The sequence below is a fragment of the Parambassis ranga genome, chromosome 13 (assembly GCF_900634625.1).
Source record: "Parambassis ranga chromosome 13, fParRan2.1, whole genome shotgun sequence".
Classification (NCBI taxonomy): domain Eukaryota; kingdom Metazoa; phylum Chordata; class Actinopteri; family Ambassidae; genus Parambassis; species Parambassis ranga.
In genome coordinates, this window is record NC_041033.1 from 13,966,545 (window position 1) to 13,991,795 (window position 25,251).

The 25,251-nt window shown below is 44.2% G+C and overlaps 1 protein-coding gene across 1 annotated transcript in view; it reads right to left on the reverse strand.

The window, feature by feature from the left end:
- Nucleotides 1-377: 377 nt before the first annotated feature.
- Nucleotides 378-25,251, reverse strand: part of arhgap35a (Rho GTPase activating protein 35a) — a 55,168-nt gene continuing 30,294 nt past the window's right edge. Inside the window, exons 2-7 of the mRNA XM_028418728.1 lie at nt 17,209-21,058; nt 13,029-13,170; nt 8,524-8,601; nt 6,704-6,835; nt 5,240-5,345; nt 378-4,319 (exon numbers count right to left, since the gene is read on the reverse strand). Coding sequence (XP_028274529.1) covers nt 3,845-4,319; nt 5,240-5,345; nt 6,704-6,835; nt 8,524-8,601; nt 13,029-13,170; nt 17,209-20,946 — 4,671 coding nt within the window. The 5' untranslated portion in view covers nt 20,947-21,058 and the 3' untranslated portion in view covers nt 378-3,844. The remainder of the gene's footprint in view (nt 4,320-5,239; nt 5,346-6,703; nt 6,836-8,523; nt 8,602-13,028; nt 13,171-17,208; nt 21,059-25,251) is intronic.

Below are 25,251 nucleotides of genomic sequence, written 5' to 3' on the forward strand. Positions count from 1 at the left end.
ATATAATATAATATAATATAATAGATAGCAAAATACGTATGTATGTTATGTTTTGTCTGGTCCAAAGGCTAATTCTTAATTGTCATGAATTCCTATTACATAACTGTCTCCACCAGTATGAAAGCTCTGCCTTTGCCTTCCCTATGTTTCCTGAGTAGTTATTAAATAAATACTCACTAAACAGCAACACCATACATACTGTACTTTAATTGAGGCATTGTCATGTGTGCCCCTTCTCAGCTTTTAGCTCTTTAATGCAACTGTTAAGCACCATGATCACCTTTGATGTTGCAAACATTTTCTTCTCCCATGTTACTCTTTGTTGTTCTAATTATCAGCAGCTAATAATCTATTACAAAGACACAAGAAACTCCAGGTTTTACAAGATTTGATTTATTAACTATGATACAGATCACATAAGGCCTTGCTGTATACACCATTCCCATTGAGACAAATTACCATACTCAGCAAATAATGACAGTTTTTTGTTTGATGTTATCTTTTCTGTTTACAGTACTTCATTTATTTCTTTTTTTAATTGTTTTCACCCCCTGCCCCACCCTATTATTTCTTAATATTTTTTTTATTTTTTTTTATCATCTTAAATAGTGAGAGTGGTGGAGCCCTCTTCCTTGGTTGGGAAGAAATCATGCACTATACTGGGCTGGTCTCTCAATCGTTCACAAAGAAATTGTTAAAAAAAAATGTTTTGTATTTTTTTTAATTATTAAAATAAAACATAAAAAGAAACTTTTTCTATCACCACTGACTAAAGGGCAAAGTGTTAGACCCCCTAACATACCAATAAACAACCATTTGAATATAGTTTTGCTTGTTTCTCAATTTAACTTAACAGACATCTGTCACCATTGTTGCAAAAAAGAAAGAAAAAAAAGAGAGAAAAGCAATGCAGCCACATATCTCTGAACCCAAGTCACATTTTTCATTCATCTGTTCTTCTAAATTGTCACTCTGCTTCCCGTCTCCCCCTCAACCCCTTTTTTTCCACACTCTTTGGCTGCCTCACAGTCAGTTCAGTATTAACACATTGATATACACAGGGAACGCCACTGGCCGGCGTTCACACACAAGTACCAGTGGTCACCCCTCCTTCCTCCCACCATCTCCCAAATAATGATCCCATTCACCCGTTTGCTGCCTGTCTTCCCTCCCTCTCGCCCCCCCGTTCCCCATCCCTCTCACATTTTCTCTGAGGATCAGTGTGTGTAATCTGGACCAGCTAACAGGGTAACACAGTGGGGTAATGACCGCAAGGAGAGCTGCATTCCACTGCTTCATGTTTGTTTGGATCACGCTGGTGTCTGGCCATCTGCCAACCACAGCTCGCTAGCATGGTAGCCCGAACACACACTCTTTAATTCCCCCCCTCCATCTCACACAGGCACACACACATACGGTACATAGGTAGTGTGAACTGATAAAAGCTAATGACAGAGTTCAGTGATTGGTTGAAAGGGTCTTCTTTTTGGGCAAGGGGGAGGAAATCTGGAGACACATGCAGAGATGCAATACAGTGTCCAACAGAGTTAAGTGACCTTGGTGAGCGCCTGCTTAACATTAACACGCATAAGTTCACATGCGCATGGTCTTACACAGGCTCACAAGACACAGAGACACACACACATGCGCACACAATTCAGAACCAGTTTCGATCAGAGCTCACCAATCCTACTCGAGCCCCATCTTGCTGCGTTTCTACGGTAACAGCAGGCTGGGCTCAGGAATTTTGTGATGCTCCCTTCCAGTCATGCAGACGGATGAATGGACTGTCTGTTCTGTCTGCTGTCTCTCCACAGACCCGACTGTCTCTCTTGGACAGGGCATGGAGATGTGGTGGCATGACAGGGACAGCAGGGGAGGGGTGTAGTGGTTACAAATTATACTTCCAAGTCCACCAAGATCGGGGTCTGAGTGTCCATTCTCGTGGCATGACTTCACATCCTAGAAGGACACCATGCCATGATCTGGAGCAGTATTTTCACAGATAAAAAGCCTCCCACCTGTCAAAGCCTGAGCCCTTTTTCTAGCACTTATTTCTGCCCTGTAATGCTACATTGTGACTCAGTTTTCATTTCCTGCTGCCACAAGTGTAATGAGTGCTGAGTCAGTGTCCACAGGGAGGTGGAAACTAACAGCAAAACACAGGGAGGCAATTTTACTCGCTGCATGTCAAACAAACAAATGTAATGTCTGGATCTATATAATCTCAGTTGATTTGTACCAGATTTAAAACTGCTATTATTTATGCTCCTACTGCTAACTGACATACAATGAAGATAAATCTGCACGATTGAACCTAATTCTATCAACAACAAAAAAAGGGAGAATGGTGCTACGCCCATGCATCAGGCGAAGTGAGGTTGCAATATCCATTTCTTCCTCTAGATGTCAGTGGTGTGCTCTCAGAGAGAGAGACAGACAGAGAGAGAGAGAGAGTGCAGGGTGAACTGACAATAAAGTGAATGGTGGTGGCTGTCATGTCATGGCAGCTCCAATTTAAAATGTGCCTTCAAAGTGCTCAGAGAAAGTGCTTTTTTCTTTTTTAAACAAGGTCCCTACTATGAAAACTGCAGCACCAGCTTGCTCATAAAACCACCATGGTGTGAAAGAAGCAACATGACAGGTGAAGGGCCAACACTGGAATTATTCCCACTATCTGTCTAATCCAGGGAGATTCAGGTAGAACAAAAAGGCATGGATACAGATGCACATGAGACTGACAGACTCTCAAATGAACACCATGATAAAAACACACACTGGGACAGAGGGAATGTAGAATCAAAATTTAAATCAATTTAACAAAAACACATTTTAGGCTGTTTTTATAAGTGTTTAGAAAGACAAAGAACAAACAGGAGCCTGGGAGGAGCCTTCCCAATGCCAAGGGTGTCACAGCACCTATAATCCTTTGCTCCAATTTACTGCCCAGCAGATCTAGTCGGTTTAGATTTTTTTTTTCTGTGCTTGGCATACTGCCTTGACTAAAACCGATTTTGTGCGTGTGTGTTTGTGAAAAGGCTTGACAGATAGGAATTTGTGAGGACAGAACATCCTGTTGGGTGAGTAGTAACACGTGTTTCTTGCTTAAGTCCTCTGTACAGTGGTGAAATAAACAAATATGTTCAGTACTCGCTGTCTGCTCCATTTTGTCCCAGCCACAGCCTCCAGGTAGCTACAGCAGGTGGGCGGCTTTGAAAAAAAAAAGAACGAGAGGAAAAAAAGAAAAAAAAGCTGAAAAAAAGAAAAACATGTGCGCTGGCCACCGCATTTCCCAGCACAACACATGGCTGTTGAGGCACACTGGCCGCTCACTGGGTGTCTGTGTTGTGTGTGTGGTTGTATGTACGCTGAAGCACTCCTAATTTAACAGAGTTCACATTCCTCCTTGCACTTTACATCATAATCCCTCCCTGAGTCCCTTTAACAATTACTGGCAACATCTTGCTCTTCATAACTGTGTGTGTGTGTATTCTCTATAAGGCAAGGAGGGCAGGTCTACAGGAAGTGAGACTGAGAGACAAAGGGATAAAGTGGTGGGGAAGATCATAGTGCCAGTTCAGAGGCTCTTCCTCTTTCCTGGCTTTTGTGTGTCCCAACTTTCTAAATGCAACGGAGGCTCAAATTCCCCCTTCTTCTCCCAAACATGTAGGTTTCTCCCTGTACATACTGCATCTCACTCAATCTCTCCAAACGTCACATCCTACCTCCTGTTCTTGTCTCAATTTATCGTCTTCAGTTCCTTTCCAAAATTCTAAATCTCTTATTCTGACCCTTAAATCACTCTGAATCTGGTTATCCTCTCATCTTTCCCTTGATCCCTGGTTCACAGCGTGTGTTGTTCCGTCGGGGGGTGGTGGGGATGCAGGGAGGGCGGCAGCAGGGCTGGCAACGGGGACTGAGGTGTAGGAGGTGGGGAATGGGGTGGGGACTGGTGTTGATGATGGTGGTGATGGTGGATAGGAGGGCCGTAGTGAGGAATGACTGGAGGGGTAGCGGGGAAGACATAGGGAGCCGGGGACGGAGTCGGAGAGGATGAATAGCCCCCAGCCATGCAGGAGTAGGCTGAGGTCCCTCCACTGGAGAGCATAGAGGTCGGAGAACCGGGAAGGCCGTCGGCCAGAGGCTGATTGTAGAAGAAGTATGCGCACTGGTCAATGAAGCTCTCGATGATTGTCTGGTAGGTGCGAGTGGCAGTCAGGGCGTCCATGGTGGTGAAATCTGGTCTCATGAGTGTGGGCCAGAAACAGATGGACAGGTTCTCGCTTGTCATCAGGTTCAGCTTGTTGTTCTGGCTCACCCTGTACAAGAGAGAAGCCAAACATTCAGAAAAAGACATCCCTCGCATGATCTGCTACAAATCAAAAACCTCTTTCACACTAGACAAAACACCCACAAACAAAAGTTGGCAGAATTCAAGGAGCAAAAGTGTTTAGACACACTTCTGTTAATAACTTTTGCAAGAGTTTAATCACAAATTCACTCCATCCATCTCCCATAAAGCAACATCAATCAGTGCTGAATTTGAAAGATATAACAAAATTAGCTGCTCTAACAGTCGTGACACAAGGCAATAAGCCGCTTGTTACATGGCAACTTCCACAAGAAAGGAACAATTTTACACAAAATTTTGATGCAAAATCACATTTCCTTGGGTAGATTGAACATGATTTTCCCCAGTGATCAGAAAAACATCCACAGCAACAGTCAGTTTTGTATGCCAGATCCAATTGACTGCAGCATTTAATTCATTTGAGTTGTTTCTTCAGGCACATTCATCATTCAGCTGGAATAGTTTTTCATGGTATATTTCCAAGATAATTATAGTTTTCCACATTTGTCATCACAGTAAGCATTTTTATAGCTTTATGTCACCCCTAACAAAAGTCATAGTGTGCACTGTTACAACAACTAAACTTAAAGTATCAGACAGACTCTCTCTCTAAAATTCCTTTAATCATACTCAGATTTATCTTGTCCCCGAGCTCCAGTAATTTCTAGGGCACGGCAGTCGATTTGTCAAACCTAAACGATAGAAAATACTGCCTCTGCCATGAATAGACAAGCAGCCGCCGCATTAACATTGATCATGACTCAACCTCTGTTCTATTCACTTATATGCTTGTTTGGGTGATGTCATCCCTGGGTCACTTGACTGTGTGACCGGTGGTGTAGTCAGCACAGCTGCCAGAGGCCATCTCTGACCCCGTCACTCACTCACTTGTTCAAGTGGCTGATGACATATTTGAAGACCTCGTAATTCTCCTTGGGGAAGCGGCGCAGAACATCCTTCATCGTCTGTAAGCGCTGCTCCCTATCGTTGATCTCTGAATGGTGGCAGACAGAGAGAGAGACGGGGAGGTTAGAGGAGACATGGCTGAAAGAAAAGATTAGAGGATTCTGAGGAAAATATGTCAGGGAAAAGATGAGGAGAGTGCAATCGAAAAAAGGAGAGTCTGAAGAGTACACAGAAAGTCATCTGTGCAGGATTGCACTGTGCTGTGATTTCATCCAATGACAGTACATGTTTCACATACCTCGCACACTCAAAACTTACAGTTCTCAGACAAAGACCACACACATTCCAGAAGAGAAACACAGCATGCATACACCCATTATAATGTCCTGCAGATTACAGCAGCTCGCACACACAGGGTGTGTTAAAGCCTGATGGCAGTGAGGAGTGAGTCAGAAAAAACTGACGTCACCAGCTAACACAGTCCATCCTGTGTGTATGTGAGCGAGGCAGTGAGGAGAGCAGATGTTCTCCTCCACATCACAAACATGATTTGCAGGCAGAGAATTGAAGTTTTTATTCCCACAATCAGGTCAGCGTGGATCAAAAACAGATTTTTTGGCAGAATGACTTTACACAGCATACTGCACATCCATCATCAGCAATCAAACCTTAACCAGCGTTCTACAGCTTTATTCAAAAGAATACCACCGTGACAGTATCCACTAAAATCCACCCTGAATCTTCATTTTTCTCCACCTCTCTGCATGGTAACACCAAAACAGCTCCAATTCTGAGAAATGCAAAGCTATTTTTTCTTGCCTCCAACTCAACCTCACTTCTTTTTTCCAGTCTTCCTCTATTGTGGCACAGTCTGCAGGAGCTTTATCAGGTCTCTGTCATGGCAGAAAGGTCTCGCTGGGGCCGTTAAAAACACACAGACGCACGCCTACAGAGCTCGGTGAGTGACAGCAGCCTCACAGCCCGCGGGTAAATCTCTCTGGTGCGATGCAAGACTAAGCTATGCCTTAAATCTCCATTCTGACAGATTACAGGACACAAAGAAAAAGAAGGGCCATGGAGAGGGGCAGGAGGGCCCTCGTTTATCTAACATATGACTGTTTTCTCATGACTTCATCCAGACCCCAGTGCTCCTGCATCCCTCCATCACCAAGTGCAATCATCCCCACATCCTTCGTTCCTGAAGCCTTAAATATTCTCTCCTTCTCCTTCCCACAGCTCCTCCCTACCAAGTGGCAAATCCAATTCTCCCCATGGATGGATTTGGATTGCAGGAGTTTTGCTTGTTAAGTTAAAGAAAAGTTACAATGAAGGGAAAAGGATTTCAGGCAAAATCCAATACAGCTCGGGTTTTAGCGAAGAATTCTCCACACATTGCTGTAACCTGCTTGCCTCCAGCCCATCCCACCAGAGCCCCACTTTACTTACTGAAGGCCTCCACCAGATCTCCCTGCATGCTGTAGGGAACCAGAGGATCGGGTAGCTCGGAGAAGAAGGCCTTCATCGCTCCTGCTACCGTGTTGATGGTGAAGTCTTTCTCCACCAGGTCCAGGTTATGGTCTGTTCAAAAAAAGTTAGGAAAGACATTTTAAGTACAAGACAGTGTGCCACAATTATACATGCACTCATCTTATTAGTGCATGTATCATCACTCAACTTATAAAAACTGACAACTGTAAAAGGATAGTCGTTATACTACTATTCACATTCAGTTCAGTCACACGAGGAGAGCGTGATGAAGAAGTGGGATGCTGAATTCTAACATGGCAGAGAGAGACTGGGAGGCCATCAGTAAATCAATGACATCAATCCGACAGACGGACCAACAGCATAATGGTACACAGCCACAGAGCTGGATATCTCCCAGAAATGTGTGTGTCCATACATTTATCCACAACTCCTGAAACTCCTCAGACCTGATGAGCAGTGGATTTGGCACATGTCAATGGACACTCAGCCATGTTTGATGGGAATCCAGAGACTGTTCTGAAGTTATTTACAATCACATTGGAGACTTGGTCCACCACTTCCAACTAGACCCAAATAAACAGAAGAAGTTGACAGACTTAAACTTTATTGATCCCTTTGGGGTGACTGCCTCAGGGAAATTAAGTTTCCAGCAGCTTATACAGACAGTAAAGAAAGCAATTTTTGAAGAGTTTCTGGCTTCAAAGGAATAAAACTTGGTGATAATATTTAGCATTAGCATCAGTCCACAACTTCACAGTAGTGAGAGCTGGCATCAAGGACTGTTACAGATCTGAACTCATCCAAAACTGCACTATTCACTGGATCTGACACCTTCAAAGGACCAAACATGAAGAAGATTACTCTAAATAAATGAAAAAAAATCCCTTATGATGTACCATTACAGAATCTTTTTGGTTGACAAACTTTCTTATATAAATGTAGAATGAAAGACGATTATAAAGTTAATTTGATTGAGAGAAAGCCCACACAGCCAAACCACTGGAGCACCACTTGAGCAGACAGAGCGTGTGTGTCTGTGTGTGGCAGCAAAAGACTTAATTAAAAAAGCCATTTTCTGATAACTTTTTACTTCACAAAGGTAGTATGTGTAGAAAGAAGAGAGACAAGAGCAAAGTACTACAGCTGTGGTCAGAAAGGTCTTCTGAGGAGAGCTCCCAGTTTGAGAGTCTCCAAGTGCAGCTCTTCTGATGCTGCTTTCTCCTGTAATGAGTTATCTGAATCTTCAAGGAGCCAATGAAGTGCCATCTTCCATACAGCTATGAGACACCTGCGCTGTCGTGTCACCTGTAATTGTCTTGTCCCTCTGGCCTGAGGCTCAGGAAGTTCCAACACAGGGTTTCAGCTCTGATTACCCGAGCTGGATTTAACCTCAGCTAGGTGTGGACACATGCATACGCCCACATGTACACAGGCCATCTTGCTCTTGCTATCCATCTCAGCAAAATGCTTCATTAACCAAACCAATCTAGTTGCAATTAACTGCCCACACCAGACGGACATACGCATGGAGACACACAATGAGAGCTTGTGTGAGGATGCACACAGGAGCAGGTAGACGATTGAGGAGGAGGCTCTTCAGTCTAAGAGGAAGTGAAGGCCAGTTCTCTCAGTAGACTTAATGCTCTATGGTTAATTAAAGGGACTCAGGATTGTTATAGATAGAAGCAGACATATCTTTATGGCCTTTTTTTCTTTACAGTCTGCAGTCAGCCTATAAAATGTACAGCTGTGAGTACTGTAAGTGCATAGTAACACACCTTGGTCGAACTGCCTCTGCATGCTCTCCATCTCTGCTTTGTTCCCGCTGACCCTGTAGATACCCTCGGTGCTCAAGCCTAGTGGGAAGAAAGAGGGAAAAAAATGTAATTAGTACCAGGTTCTTTTCATATGTTTAAATTACAACAAGTATTTATAGTAGCTGGTCAATCAGTTCCAAGAATCCTTCCATTGTGCGGCACACAAATGCACTCTGAAGGGCAGAAAAAGTACAGCTACTGCAGGCTGTGATTATAGCCTTTCCCTGTGTCCCCTTCTATCTAAACACACTATTAGCACAATTTATTAAACCCATAAAGCACTCCTGCAGGCACACTAAGAGCCCACCGGCTACCTTAGTGCCACAACACTATTAAATGACTCAAGGTGCACTAACTCTAATCGTGTACTTTTTCCTCTCACACTTAAATTCATTCTTAATGGGATATTTCAAGAGTTGCTGGAGTTTTTTTTTAAACAGTCAAATTACAGTAAGCCCATGTTAGCTAAAGGGCTGCTACTGTAATACATACTCAGGTACTTTACCACATTTAATTCAGAAGTGCACACATGTAAGCCACTGTATGAGAGATGCTGAAAAATGTACAGACATCCATGGTCTATCTATTATACCAGACACTGTAGACACTTTAATAAAGAACACGGCAGCATTTTTTGATTTAGGGGGACTTAGCAAGAGCTCTTCATTCATCACAAAAATAGACAAAACAAGAGAATGCCATTTATCATACAATTTTACATTTCTGTTTCCTCCTCCTGTCTTTTAATGACTCCCAGCAGGTGCAGCCTAGAACAATATGACTGAGGCCAGGCAATAAAGTACTTATTAAAAGGGAAGCTTGTTGGATTTTATTGTCTGTTTACACCAATAATCAAGCTTGGTATATATGATTGTAAAGTTTTACTAACATATTTTTCCAACATTTGTATTTTGTCTAGATCTTTTTTAATGATAATATTCTATTTAATTTTATAGGACAAAAACAAGCCTCTGAAGTGTGACAGTGACAGGAAGGATATTCACACGAGTTGGCGTGAAGTGAAGCACACTTCATTTTGGCTCATTGATATTTTTTTTTCAATTTGCAGAAAAGATAACGCTCCACCTTTCACCCTTGAAATTCTCTCTTCGTTCACACTTTGGTAGTGATCCAGGGAGACAAAAAGCAATCCAAAGGGACTGAGAGAGATAGGGAGTGGCAGAAAAAGAAAAAAAAGGCGAGATAGGGAGAGGCAGGGAGGAAATGAGAGAGCTCTCAGTCAAGGCATACAACATCGATCTGCTCCTTCTACCAATCAATTATCCACAAAAGCTTTTCCAGCCAGACACTAGGAAAACAGGGATGGGAGGAGAGATAGGGGAGAGGGAGTAGTGTTGCAGTGGTGGGGTGAGAGAGTGAGAGATAGGGGCAAAATAGGACAAGCACCAAAGGATGAGAGAGATAGCAAGAGAGAGTGTGAGGATGCATAGGAGTGAGAGTTACACCGATGAAAGAGAGAAAGGGGAAAAATAAAAAGGATTAAGATAAGGGAGGGATACAACAAAGATGGAGGTTACAGGAAAATTAAACAGGAGGAGGTACATACAATAATAACTGAATGACAACTGCATCCTCTTCCTCAATGGTCAAACAACTTCCTGAGGTCAATGTAAATAATAACACTTCCTGTGCAAACAAACAATGTCTTCTAATAACTTTCCATTCTATACAGTTCTATATTAGGACACACAAATCATTACTTTTATCAGCTCTAACTCTATACGCTACCTCACAATACACCCATCTATCAAGAGACCAAACAAAAAAACAAAAAACACGCCTGCATGGACGTGCAATCACGCAAACTCCCAGGGAGCGATAAATGCTCCCGCAGTTAGCAGCAGCATGTTACTGTCTGACACTGCTCCAGCTGATCCCACATCAGCCCAGACCTCTCCAGTCTCTCTCTCTCTCCCTGGGTTCAGCAGCCCAGAGGCTGATTTCATAGTTCACCATGGAGACAGGCAGTCGCTGGGTGCTGCCCTTTTCGTCACTATGGAGGCTCCTACGGCCGGCAGATATGCCTGTACACGCTAAAACACATTCATCACCTCGGTACCCATGAGCAGAGCACACTGCAACGACCACGCTGAGAGAAAAGCCGGGGCTGAGAGGAGATAACAGCAGTCACTACGGATTGATTTTATATAGCTGCTTTTCTACGGGCTCAGAATGCATGAAAATAACTGAAAATACCACATCTAGTCCTATTATTCTCAAGGACAAAGAGAGTGAGCTATGAAGTGAAGCAAAGTGAAGTAAAGGGGAGAGAAAGACTTTGGAAAAACAAGTATAAAAAGACATTTTATACACTCTGCAAGATATGATGTATATATACATTTAAAAATGTAGATTATCACAGACATTTACACTGGGTTTAAAGTTAGTTGTGCGTATTTTTGTTTAGGCTGAATGTAAAAGGGAAGGATGTAGGTCAGAGTAGCAGGACCAAGGTCAGTTTGACAACGTCACTCATTATCAGCTCTCTCTGTTCTGACATAGTGTCAGCGCTGCATAGTAATTTCCTGCAAGTGCCATTACACCCACAGATCATACACACAGATATGGGGTGACTAAAGACTGACCCACAATCACAATTAAATAGCACATTGTAACTCACTTCCCCTTCCAGTGGCAGAAATCCTGTGTGGGTGCACTATTCTGTCCCACGTGTGTTAGGATGTAAATAGTTCTTTATCAGTGTGCACTCCTTACAGAACATACACAGAAAAACAGCTGAGACCAAACATTCCTCCAATTTCCTTCTTATTTCCTTCCTATTGATCGCACAGAAGGAGCTATGGGCCAGAACATTACCTGGCAACACCCCCACCCTCTCTCTCCCCAGGTTAAACAGACCCATGCACAAGAAAAGGAGAGGATAGAAGAAAGAAAAATACACAGTAGAGAATTGAAAGAGGCGACAACAGGACAGGGGAAGAAACAGACACAGCAGGAAGATGAAAGAAATCAAATCTGACGAGTGTAGGTACTAGGAGAGATGGAGGGAGAAACGAAAAGTAGAAAAAAGGGCACAGAGAGAGGAGGGGAGAGGAAACAGAAGATTAGGAGACTCAGTAAAAGTAGCGAGTGAGGATAAGAGGTGGAAAATACCTCTGGAGGAGTCTCATGTGTGTACACAGTATGTATGTAAACGCACATTCAACCAGTTTTTCCTCCTTCATCCAGAACTAAATGCTGTGACTGCTCCAGTTAACATCTGAACAGGGTGAGGTGAAATCTAACGTGATGCCTTGTTATCTAGAGCTTTGCCCCCTACACAGAGGAAGGAGGTGGATGTTTTGTAAGGCCACAGTAATCCACAAATACAGAGTCCTTTAATCAGGACAGAGATTACAGTGGAATGCACTGGCATGTCTGTCTGCAGCAGTGAAGGTTCAACAAATTCTCCCAAAAGAAGCTCATGTAGTGGAGTAAAAAAATAGAGGGGGTATTTTTTAAAAGTTACCTAGAGGACAAACATGAAAACATATGTCATGTCTTAACTTGTTCTGGAAATTTTGACTTCAGTATTTAAAACCCTGGTTATGACCCAGCCAAGAACAGAGAGAGCTGTGCAAATATCTTTACACAAGCATCGACCCTGCACTAAGTCGCCTCTGGTCTTAGTGTAACAGCTGGTGACAGGGTGAGAGGCAAGCCGACAGTCCCGGGGCAGCGGGCCACCAGAATAGCCTGGCAGAGGCGTGGGTTGGCATCTGGGCAACGGGGTAGCAAGGTTAGAAGAGGCTATCAAACCACATCTGTGTTCCCGGAGAGGAAGAGGAGTAAGGGAAGAGGAAGATGGAGAGGAGAGAAGAGGAGGCTTTTGGCAAGAGACTAAAGACCTGTTCGCTAAACACAGTTGTGCACAGACACTGAAACACAACATTAATCTAAGTGGATGAGAGTGGTTCAGTTACAGTGCAGTGCTAACATTACACACAATCTTTACCTTGGCTTTTCTATGTGTCACATTGATCTGAATGTGGCTCTAAAGTTAGCACAAAACACTTTTAACTAGTGGAACAGAAGCTATCATAACCAATTATGCCACACAAATCTATGGTAACAATAGCATGTAATATGCAAACACAATGAATGACTCTGCTTTATCAATATATCTCACGGTGAAATTTGGCATCCTTTATTTACACTTTATTAGTTTTTTTGCATGTTCAGTATTTAATGTTGGACTCAAGACTTTTGGGCCTCTTGACATTTAAGCGCAGCCTGTGCAGAGGCATGTAGGAAGAAGAGCCACAGACGAGATGTGGTGCAGAGCTCTCTTGTACTGCACAAGCATTGGAAACAGTTTGTGCACATATGGACGAGGGAGTAAAAGATGATTCCCAAAAAGAAACGTGTCAAACTATCGCATGTAGAAACAACAGCTTCCGATACCATTAAGCACCCGCTTTTTGTCTAGTCAATCCGGTTCTTACCTGTCGTTTCAATGAAGCGGATACACTTCTCGATGAAGACTGGGATGGGTCTCTCAGGAGTGACCAGGGTAGCCAGTGGCATGCCAAAGTAGTTGCTTTCGATTGGTTTTGAGATGGAATGCCTGGGTTTGGATCGTGGTTTCTGGAGGGGGGGGGGGAGAAAAAACAGATTGGTGGAAGCAAGCATTTGAGACTGATTGACAGTGACACTGCTGACATAGGCAAATATTTCTAAAAATGAAACTGAGCCTATAAGGAGGCACTGTTGTTGAAATGGTGAAAAACCAGGACCTTATATATTTAAAATTGACTGTGTTTTTATGCTAGACACAGCAAAAGACAAGCACACATCCCGCACATTCCTTTAAACTGATAAGTAATCTCACATTCCTGTCTTGAGCTCTGTTCTGTGCATCTGTGTTATACATCAGTTCGTTCGTCATTCTGATCTTGTCTTTTTTTACCCTCCTTTCTTTGGCATTCTATCCATCTCTTTCTCTCTCCCTCTACTGGGGTGCAGCTCTCACATAATCAAACTCTCTTATTCATTGTTTAATTACTTTCCAGCTTCAGTTATTCTCCCGTTAAGAGACCTCCAATACACTCCCACAACATTCTCCTCCTGCCTCTCTCTGTAAGGCCGAGGCATCAGCAGTAATTGTACTGTGCCTTAATGGTGTTCAGTGGGACTGTTTTCAAGGCCCCTAAGGCCTGGATCTCTAGTAAGTCTGTCAGCCCCCTGAGGCCCTGCCCTGCCAGGCTGGGTGGTGAGGCAGAGATGCATGGTTGGCTGGACACATAGACTGTGGGTGCAGTGTAGTCCTGACAGACAGACACAGGAAGAGGAGCAGAGGAGTGCTCATTAGAGAGAAGAAGCCTGGCGTGCCCTCTGCTCCAGATACTGGCCTCACTGCACTCCAGCAAACATTTTCGCATATATACACACATTCACTCACAGTGGTACTCAATAAAACAAGCAGGGAAACATTCGTTAAGGCTGGGCAGATCAAGAGAGGCTCACCTGGACTTTTTCCTGCACTGCCTGTTGTTTAAATGCAGGGGTATGGGGATATTTACAGATTAATCATTGTGAATGATTATTAGTTTTATGGGCAACATTCCTGTGCATATTTCTTACTGTGTTGTTTTTTATAGATAGACAAATTTACTTATTTTACATTAAGAGTGATATTAAGAATGCAAAATATTAGATCTTAAAGACCTGGTCTTATTTCCATCTCAGATGCTTTTAGCTGTACAAAAAGAAATGCTCTCATCGAGCAACAATAACAGTAAATGTCAGAGATAAAAGTGTCACATTCACTGGCTTACTGGAAGAGTCTGCACTTCATTTAATGCAGCTGATGGGACCTGTGCTGAATCACACACAGTAGGTTGAGTAATTGCAGACTTTCCCAGCCAGCCACTCACTTACTGTCGCCCAGTTATCTTCCTATCATAACCCCACATGAGCAGATTCCAAACTGGAATTCCATCTCTAATCACTCCAATGGCGGCCAAGCCTGGTCCCTCCGTGACACATGGCTATACTTGAAGCCTATTGTTGCACGTGTATGTGTGAGAAGTGTGTATTCAAATCCCTATAAGGTCTTAAGATAATAGTAATAATAATAGATCTGTGTTGTAACACAATAACTCAATACCACTTTTTGGGTATAAGCTCCAAGTAGCCGCACATATTTTGTTGTATTGTGTTGTATATCTGCATCTCCGTGACTGTTTCTATACTGCCCCTCCTCCTCCTCTCCTGCATCTACTTTTTTCTCTCACTGTCTTCTTCCCCTGCAGTTTTGCCTTCTGGCCACTCCTTTCAGATGCTGACTGAGACAGGATATGTTGCCAGCACTGAGAAGACAAAACAGACTTCTACCACAGAAGAAAAACAAAACACATCCTTTATCATAACGTACATGCACCGTAGCAAGGGTTTACATGCACTGCACGACGTCATATGCTGAAACACATCTCATCTCATCTTTATTTTCACCTTTTCCTGTGACTGTTTCCCTCCCTCTTTACTTCTTGCATGAGGACACAGGACAGACTAGGTGAATGAGGAATTTGAAACATTCCTCTTGCTTGGCTGAGGAGGTTTAAAAAAAAAAAAAAAAAAAAAAAAAAAGCTACAGGAGGGAGAGAAAGGAAATGTTTCCGGCCTCTCGCTGAGGGAGGGTGACCAGGACAGACACAGTTGGTCACTGCCTGAGGTAAAACAGGGTCTCAAAATGAGCTCTGAGTCTAGTTTCAATTATTTGTTCCCTTCTCATTGTTGATACGAGTGGTAGACAATACCCTAAGGCTCTATTCGGGGAAATGTTTACACTGCATAAACCCAAACCTTCACCTTTCACACAACTGAAAAATCAGACTTTGGCTGATAAGTCACTAACAGAACTGAGTCCACTGCTTCGACATATCTCCCTGAGATGACCAAATAACTCAATAAAACATCAACCTGAGGGGATTTCAGACTGCAGCAGATTGAAAATGGACTCTTATCTGTGAGACAGCTGCTTAGAAAATAGGTGATGGAACTTGATCACTTTGTTACAACCGCAATTAAGCCATAATGGCCTGTAATGTGGATATCCAGATCCCAGAGCTGCTGTAGGGTACAAATCAGAAGCACTAATTAGACTAATGATGACGACACTGATCTATACTTTGCTGGCTTCAATTTTCTTGGGGATTTGTTTTGAACATTTATAATGTGTCATGTGATACTTTATTGATCCCCTTTTGACCTCCTACGGGGAATGGGTCAGACACAAAGTGAGAGCTGCTGGAACTTTAAACTGGTCTGCCCACTTCACTGTAAGATGGACAAACTATCCTCCCTCGAACAAGTGACATCACACATTAGAGAATGCAGTCTAGGCAGCTAAACAATGTGAGAAGACAGCCTCTATGCAGGTATTTGGACATCACAGCTGAGTGTGTGAAAACATTAATCATCCTCCTCCTGTTCCACCTTACTGACAGCCATGGTAATTATCACGGACGCACAAGCACAACATACACAGCTGTAAACTCCTGTTCAGCTGGCACTCCAGTACTACACCATGAGTGTGTAAATGAACAGCATACCAGGCTGATAAGACTCACGGTGTAAGGTCAAATGTATCACCAGAACATAGAGGACAGACAAGCACAGAAAGGAACAGGACACGGGTAAAATGAAAGAAGTTAACTGATGAGGCAGATACCTGTGTCCTCTAGCAGGGGGGGTATAAGAAGTACATAATGGGGAGACAGGAAAAAAAGAGTGTGACAGGAATGTCAGAAGCAGAGAGTATGAATCAGCAATAACAGACAAACACTGTGAATAAAAGGAAGGAAGCCAAGAAAGCCAACCTGGCAGGGAGAGCCAGGAGTCTAGGGAGGATGTGGATTAGCCTCAGTACATACTTCAAACAACACTGATGACACTGTCACTAGACCACTAATGGCACAAGTCACTTTACTGCACATAAGCCTCCACACAAGACAACTGCATAATCACATTTTTCAGTTAATTCATAATTAAATAAAAATTCTGATGTTGGACAAAAGACTATTTCTTCTTGCTTGTTAGTGTTATTGTTTCCTGAGCAGCAGGGACAGCTAATTTGCTGGGAAAAAGCATTTAATTTCTTTCATGTACCGCTTCTGAAAGAACAGTAAGACGGAGGCTGATGTTTTCAGAACACTATTACTGCTGCGCTCATGTAATGGGAAACCTGATGCAACTACGCATGTCCATGTACACAAACAGAACTGTGGCTCTGTCTCATACTCATTAAGGGAGTCTGCTTTCTCATATAGAAGTTTACTGACTGGAGTTTGTCTCTTTTTCATCTGATGATCTGGCTAGTTTAGAGGGCTCCCACAGAGCAGTGAAGGAAAAAAATATGGCAGAAAGGGTTTCTGAGGAAACCCTACAGTGTGTCATGTTTTCTCTGGGCTAGGCTTCAGAGAAGAGTGATAGCAGATAAACAGACTGAAGCCACTTGTTATTGCTTGACTATGACTAACCATTAAATTAATTTTACTGCGAATTATCCATTCATCTATACAAATAAATCGGTTTATGTATCCCACATCATCTGCTGCCGAGTTCGATAAATGCTGTAATTTTCAGATGTTTTAAAATCTGTATTCACTTTATACAAACACTAACCTTTGTGTTTCTGCGCAGGCTCTTGAGGATATTTCTCCTTTTAGGATCCTCACTCTCCTCAATAGAGTTGTCCTTTTGGGCTCCTCCTTCATCGTGGCTCGACTTAGGTGGACCCCCCATCTCATCGTCACTGCCAATAGAGAAGCTCGTCCTAAAACTGCTGAACTTTCCTAGTCGCTTGGATCTGTCTCTGTAAAGCTTAGGCTTTACCCCGATGGCAGACAACTTTCTCCTGCGCTCCAGTGAGCTGCTGTCAGCTTCGCTGTCTGACCCGTTCCCCCCAGTACTCCCGTTGGAGTGACCTTTGTTGGCATTGCGGATGGTGATGATCTTCCCCTGTGTACTGTCGTGAGGGACAGAGTAGATATTTTCCTCTTCTGTGGGTCGAGGTTTGCTCACAGCATCCATCGGCTCAGCATAATCTGAGGGATCGTAGCCCCCGTCACTACCGGGAGCCCAGGTGACAGCTTGGGGCAAGGAGCGTTTGTTGGTGCCCCCCTGTTGGTCCATGTAGGGGCCAAGGTTTACTTTACGGACAGGCTTGGGCTTCACTTGGGGAGGAACCTTGTTGTTCAACTTGCTTTCAAAAGTACTGATATCAGAAATGATAGAGAAGTTATCCCCTGAATCCAATTCTGGGAGCTTAAAGGTTCCCAGATGAGAACTGAGACTGCCCTCCTCTCTCAAGGGAGGGTAAGGTGGTGATGGGTCAATATCGTCCTCTGAGTCCAAAAGAATGTTGACTGGACTGGGAGAGCCACAGCGAGGGCTGATGCTCTCATTGGTACACGCCTCTGCCACATTGTCGTACATGTGTGTAGCCTCAACAATAGTACGCTTTTCAATTACCTCTTTTAAGAAGGGCTGGAAAAGGTCTATCTTATGAAGCCCCCCAACGACCCCACCATGTCCACATATTACTGTGTTGAACCTGGCCTCTATTTCATGGGCCAGTTCCTCACCCTGACTGACTTGCTCCTTGGCTGATTCTGAGTCTGACAGCTCCATCTGGTTCTCCCCTACTGCTAGCAACTGGACTGGTATGATGTCCTGGACCTCACACAGGAAAGCACATAATGTCTCCATGGAGGCCTTACGACGAGCGGAGTAAACGGCAATGTAGCCGTGGACCAACCCAGTCTTGCGTAGGGAGAATGAAGAATGAAAGGAGAGCAGTGACAGCTCCATGTTACATCTCTGACTTCCTATACTGAGATCCAGTAGAACAGAGGTGCCACTGCTGAGGCTGGAGGCAGGACGACAGTGCTGGGGCAAAAGGAACGGAGCAAGTAGTTGGTCTAGGTCATATGTGTCACCACACATTAAACACATCACTATTCTCACATCTGCCTCGAGCACTGGCTGGGACTGAGAGTCTCTGAAGGCGGAGGATGGAGGAGGCAATGGAGGAGAGCTGCTCCCTATGCTTCTCCGTGATTCTAAGAGGCCTTTTAGCATCTGGCTGAGCTGCTTGTCACTGACATTGCGGCCATAACCCATGCCTGGAGAGGCAGGGTCAAGGTAGGCACACTGCAATTTCCCAGCTACCTGCTGCCCTTGCTGTATAAGAGTTTGAGCTGTCTCCCCTCCAATATCCCCTATGGACCCCACCCCCCTCTTGGTGACCAGAAGGAGGGACAGCGGGAGTTGAGCTAAGCTGTTTTCCCTTTCTCTTCGACTAATAGTTGACTCTCTGAGCTTCTCTATACTCTCCACAACATAGGACAGGGATTCCTTTGAGTTGTACAAACATAGGCAACCATGGGGTGTAAAGGTTGGTGTGTGGAAGGAGTTGACTGGCAGACGTACATTGCCCTCTATGGGACGAAGGGTTAACTCATACATCCTGCCATCTAACACGTACCGGTCATCACTGGTGCACAAGGCCCTTATCTCATTTGCCATCTCTCTGGCTAGCCCATCTTTCCCTAAGATGACAAGGTTTATCCTCTCAGCCCTCCCCCCTTCTAGTCTTGCACTGTCTGATGATGGGTAGCGGGTGGGGAATGTGGAGGCCAGTATCTGCTCTATCTTACTGTCCACACAGTGGGGGCTGTTGGGACAGGTGTCTTTTGTGGGGTGGTAGACAAAATGGATATGTTTCAATACTAGAGCATCCCTTTCTGCCTGCAGCTTCTGCAGGGCTTTAAATCTCTGCTCCTCACCCAACACCTCCTGAATGGCTCCCATTTTCTCTTTACTCGGTTTTGCGTCTACTTCCAGCTCATAAAAGAGCTCAGAGTATTCAAGAAGCAGTTCCTGAAAGTCCTCTTTGGCCCGGTCAATGATCTCTTTCTGGTGTTTGTTGTAGATGTCTAGATATTCAGCTTCCTCCAGCCACTGGTAGAAATCTTCATTCATGATGAAACTTCGGGCCTCTTCCCATGGCTTCCCTGGTGTGATGAAAGGAGAGACACTGAGCTTCTCCTTAAACTCCCACCTCATCTCAGCCCGTTTACGGTCATTCCTTAGCTGTTCAAGGTGGGCCTCATAGATAGTTTCTGCTGCTGGCGTCTCCAGAAGGTCCTGGGGAATTCGATCATCCTCCATGTTGTCAATGTGTGGTGTTGTCTCCCAAGGGGTATCATCTAGCACTACAAACCACTGAGAGAAATCTCTCTTTGTCTCCAGGACCTTTTGAACACCAGACCAGCTCAGGTGGTCAATCTCATCCAACTCTGGTAACAGCACAGACAGAGCTTGTGGCAGAGTGCTGAGATAAGCCTTCCTACGTTTCTCTATATGCTCTTGTTTCAGTCTGTGCACATGCTGCTGGAAGAGCTTCTTGGCTTTAGCTGTCCCTTCAAGGAAAACATAGTCCTTGTACTCAGGGGCCGACAGCATGCGGCGGTTGACACTGGGCCATGTGTCATTGTGGTTCTTCACAATGCGGTTGACCAGCCACTCATAACGGTCTTTGGCAGAGGCAATCTGTTGACTCTGCTGTTTTAATGCCTCGAAATAGGGGATAATCTTGGGCTTTCCCCTACTTTTGTCTATTAGCTGAACCAGTGTAAGAAAAGCAAGGTCAACATTGACATTAGAGCGTGCTGATGTTTCTACCACCTGGAGGTTCTTCTTGGCTAGGGCAAAGGTGTGCGAGTCTTTAATGTAGCGCTCAACTCCTTCATCACATTTGGTGAGAACCAGTACCACGGGCTTCTTCGTTTTGGCTAGCTGGTTATACAGGTTGGTGACAAACTTCATCTGGTCCTCAAAGCTACGGTTCATACCCCTGCTAACGTCCACAGAGAGTAAGAAGCCATCTACCATAAGCTTGCCTTCAGGCATCTGTTTCTGCTCAAAGTCCTGCTCCAGCCCCAGCTGATCTGTGCAAAAGTACATCAGCTTCTCAGCGGAAGCCAGCTTGGTGGAAGCAGCTCTCTTGATGTAAGGCTGAAGTGCCGTGCTACGGTGTGGCTGGAATGTCTGATCATCGATGAACTCTGTCTGCTCCACCACATTGATTCGGCATTCTGGCCCCTCCTCCATCATCCTCCCAGCCTCTCCCCAGAACAGGAAGTGGTCATTGTTCACCACACGGCCTCCAAAGTCACTGGTGCTGAGAACAGATGTGTGGTCTAGGTAGAAGTCATCTGCACTTGGCCGAACAAAGCGGTTGCAAAGGCAGGACTTGCCTACACCACATTGGCCTTTCTCCTTCTCCGTGCCGGACAGCCCAACCACGACAAGGTTGTAGGTGGGTGCCCGGCCATCTTGCTTTTTGGCCATCATCATCGCTGGCAGAGGCTCATCCTGCCATGCTGGCCACTTGCTCTACGGAGAGGAGAAGGCTGCCAAGGAAGCAGGGTTTCCATGCAAAAGGAGCTCACTGGGCTGGGGTCTGGCCCTGCAGGAGAGAGAGAGAATAGGAAACTATAATTAATGGAGAGAAATACAGAAAAAACAGTTATTGTGATCCACATCTAAATTCCTACTATGTGCTTATGTTCTGTTAATAATGTTCAATCTGTGATCCTATTTCTCCACTGAATGTTTCCTGAAAAGATTGAGGTCAGTGCTAAAGCTGCTGGAATGCTGCGCATTTCTTAACCCAGCTGTAGCCCGGTTGAATGCAAATTTTCACAGTTTAACTCATTTTAATTTTAATGCTGCCAGGACAGCAGTGCTAACAGTGGTGCCTTCCACACTTGATTTTCATGATCATTGAGACTCGATGTGTGTTTTGGCTTATTATCCGACATCTAACAGTATGGTCTGCCATCTCACTGCCAGCAGCACTTGCAGTAACGTTATGTGGGGTTTTCACAGGCAACAGACGCACGAACGTGCGCGCAAGCACCACCACACACTAAGTTCCCTACACCCCAAATGAAAGACACACACAAGAAGATGAAAGCAGATAAGTGTTCCAGAGCTAAAGTTACTAATTGGCCAACTAGGGAAAGCCATCTGCATTTTAAAAGCCTACATTGCCTGTTGGCTGACTTGTCTCCATCAAAAACATGTTTTCTCACCAGACAGATCAGAGTTGGATGATGTACCATCATTAATGTCACACATATTTACCTAATGTACACACAACAAATGGGTGCAGTGCTGGCAAGAAAGAAAAATACCCACACACCTTGGAACTTATAGAGTGGCAAATCTAAGTATGATTTATTCCATTGGTGGATCGGGCCTAAACAAATGAGAGACGGAGGATGAGGGATGGGGGATGCTCTTTATGGAATGGCCCTCTTTGACAGCAAGATTTGTAAGAAACAAAATTTGTTCCTTCCAGCACACACAGGCACAAAGAATGAATCCACCCCCTCCATGTCATAACTGAGGCGTTAATGTAGTAAAACAGACATTAAAACCACCATTAATCATGAATGGTTCTTTTGACGGAGAGCACAAAAGAAAACAAAGCCTTCATTGCTGCTGAATTGAGTTTGTCAGACTGCAGAGAAGTGTGGATTCGCAAAGATGAACTTCAAAGTCCAACACGGCTCCACCAGAGGGGTAGACAATAAAAACGAAGGAAGAAACTCACTACAGGGGATAAAAAAAAAACCTGAGATATATTGGCCGTTGCATATTCTGTATTTGAAAAGCTGAGTGCCCCTAATCGAAACTCAAAGCTGTCGGTTAATGCTAAGCATTGAAAGGCTGGATTTCTCTAAAGCAAATTCCAATCAGGCTGTGAATTAACATTACAGAGGCAAAACCTCCACTGTGCTGTGGCAGGTGTGCAGCCCAGTGCCAGCAGAAAGGGGAATCAATATCAAAAAGAATGTCTCGTGTTTTGATATTTGCAGAGGAAACATGCATGAAAAATGCATCAAGGCACCCAGAGGTAAACCAAATCCCTGTAATAATGACTTGAGCAGCTTCACGATCGATAATAAACATATGACCTGGGAATCATGGTTATATCGTAGTCTTTTCTTTTCACCCTCTCTTCTAAGTATGAGCATACATGTTCCTATTTGCTTGTTTATAGATGAGTTACACTGTTAAAAACTACATTAAACACAGCTATGACTAGATGGGAAGCATGGTATCTACAGAGCTTAGAGTCTGCTGGTTAAAGGTGCACCTGTGTCCTGACCTAGTCATGTTCACATAACCGAGGAGACTGCTTCAACTGCAATCAGCAACAAAGAAAACATGACCTGCTGCCCCCCTCTGGATAAGGTCCACTGGCTTAACAGAACATGCATCCAGCCTGCTAATCATCTTTTTTTTAATATACTGTGTCTACATGAGCTCCTGCTGTGCTGCCCACTGGCCAGCTTCACAGATATGAAAACCAACAGAAATCTATTAAATGCTCTGAACCTCAAGCAATGTCTGGGCTTTTATTCACTCCTGTCACACAGTGTGGGCTCATCTTTTACCACAATATCGATACCATACGGGTAAAGAAACAGTGTAATCACACATCACTACATATATTCAACTAGTTGCATATCAACTCTTTTTAAAATCACTGGCTGTAATGAGAAGTGTCATTTTAGTTTTTGTCAGTTTTTCAGCAGGTTAATATGTTGCCAAGTTATCAGCGGTCCCTTAGCTACTAGTTTCATTTTAATCTATCACAGATATGTGCAGCAAATATCATTACTCATTAGGCTAAAGGGATTTTAAGTGTTGCATCTCTGTAAAGTAAACTGCTGTGACATGCTTGATGTAGCTACTGTATGTATGAGCTGACAGAGGGTATTACCATAACAGAACAGAGTAAGGAAGCCCTGGTGCAGAAACACAAATGCCCACACAGACTATCCAAATTCAATCCTACGTTGTCAACGTCCCAACCATGTCGTGTGTGAAATAGGTCATGTCTGTGACCAGCTGTGAGAGTGTCTGGATTAAATACAGTCAAGCACTTCGAAAGTCTATACAGACCTGGAGGCTGGCCAGGCTCAACAACACTCTCACAGCTCACATCTGCTTTGACCCCGCCTATGTTTGTGTGTGTGTGTGTGTGTGTGTTTTTTCTAATAATATGCCTGTGTCTGCAGTGTTCGGGTAAATCTTCAAATGCACACTTTTTTTGTGTGTGTGTGCGACAAAGCGCTGTGCCATTTTTCAATGACATCAAAAGGAACGGCAAACAAAAGAGACCTAATGCAGTTTTTCTTTCGCCAGCCGGAGAACTAAACTGACAGCTTTCAGGACAAAATCCAGTTTCAAGTGATGTGAGGGATGCAATGTTTTAGAACGCAGCAGCAGCAAATAATGGAAGAAAAATAAAAATGCCTTGCTGTCGTGACTGCTGCACCCAAACCGTACTGACAGAAACATTGAATATATATGACACCACAACTGCACAACTCAACTTGTTTCAACAGCATGTCTGCTGGCAGTCTAAAGTGCAGCATTTCATACACGATAGATCAAGTCATTTAGGGAATATATTTCCTCTTTCCTATAAAGACTGCCACTGCCTGTGCTCAACTACTGCAATCTCAGTGCAGCAGTCCAGTCCAGTTGCAGAGAGTAGTCAGGCAAACAGTCTCCCAAGTTCACCCTGAGGCCTGGTGTCTGGTGCGCATGTTCAGACACATACCACTGTCTCTAGGCTGCAGAGATAGGTTAGGGCCTGCGTTTGCATCTGCCTCTGACCCTGAAATGTGATGGTAAGCACAGGAGGAGGAGGAGATGCAGGAAGGAGTGGAAGGCATTTTGAGGAGGGAAGTTGACGGCACACAAAGAGGATGAGGGGGTATGGAGAAGAATGGATACGAGAGGAAGAGGATAGAGTCATAGGTCAGCAGCCTGGGTCATGTGAGCTGCACATCGGAATCCCCCGAGGGAAGAGGGCAGGGTGTGGTGAGGCCTGGACGAGTTAAGGGTCGAGGTCTGACCCATTACATCATTCACCCCCACTGTCTAATCACCCAAACCACCAATTCCATGTTGATTTTTACTCCCCTGGTCACTCAAAAGTATTTATTAATCTCTTGGTTTAAAACAGAGTAATCTCACTTTGATTGAACCAACCCTCTTCTAGGTCACTGACTATCTGGAGGACAAGGGAAGCCAAGTAGGATAGGATGCATCTGTAGGGTATTGGGAGTGCAGCCTGAAGCTAATGGTGGGGCGGCAGGGCGTGAAGTTCATCATAACACGTGCTTACAAAAGGGCAGCAAGGGGAGAAGCTGTGTTCACTGCCCATGAGGAAGGAGACCACGCAGCCTTCATGGGGTGGCTGCATTCCTTTCTATACAGATTTACAAGAGGAGCACAGGAGCATCAGCGAGGAGTAGTTGTCAGTAAAGTCTGTGTTGATACGCCGAGGCCTTACGTGTGATAAGGTTCAAGTGACAGCTCACCACAAAATCATATGCTCATATTCTCCAGTAGTTTAACAGAACATATGGATGCTTAGGTTGAAAATATTTCACACATGAAGTTGCTTACAACAAAGCCTGTGGATTCCCTAACAGGATCATCTGTTCTAGGACAAGACAATGATTTTTTTGAGACATCATGCGCCACAAGCCAAGAGGCAGACACGTTACAATCCAAAACTATCCCTTTAAATATGTTGCAGCTTATATAAATGTCATCTGCATGGATGGCAAT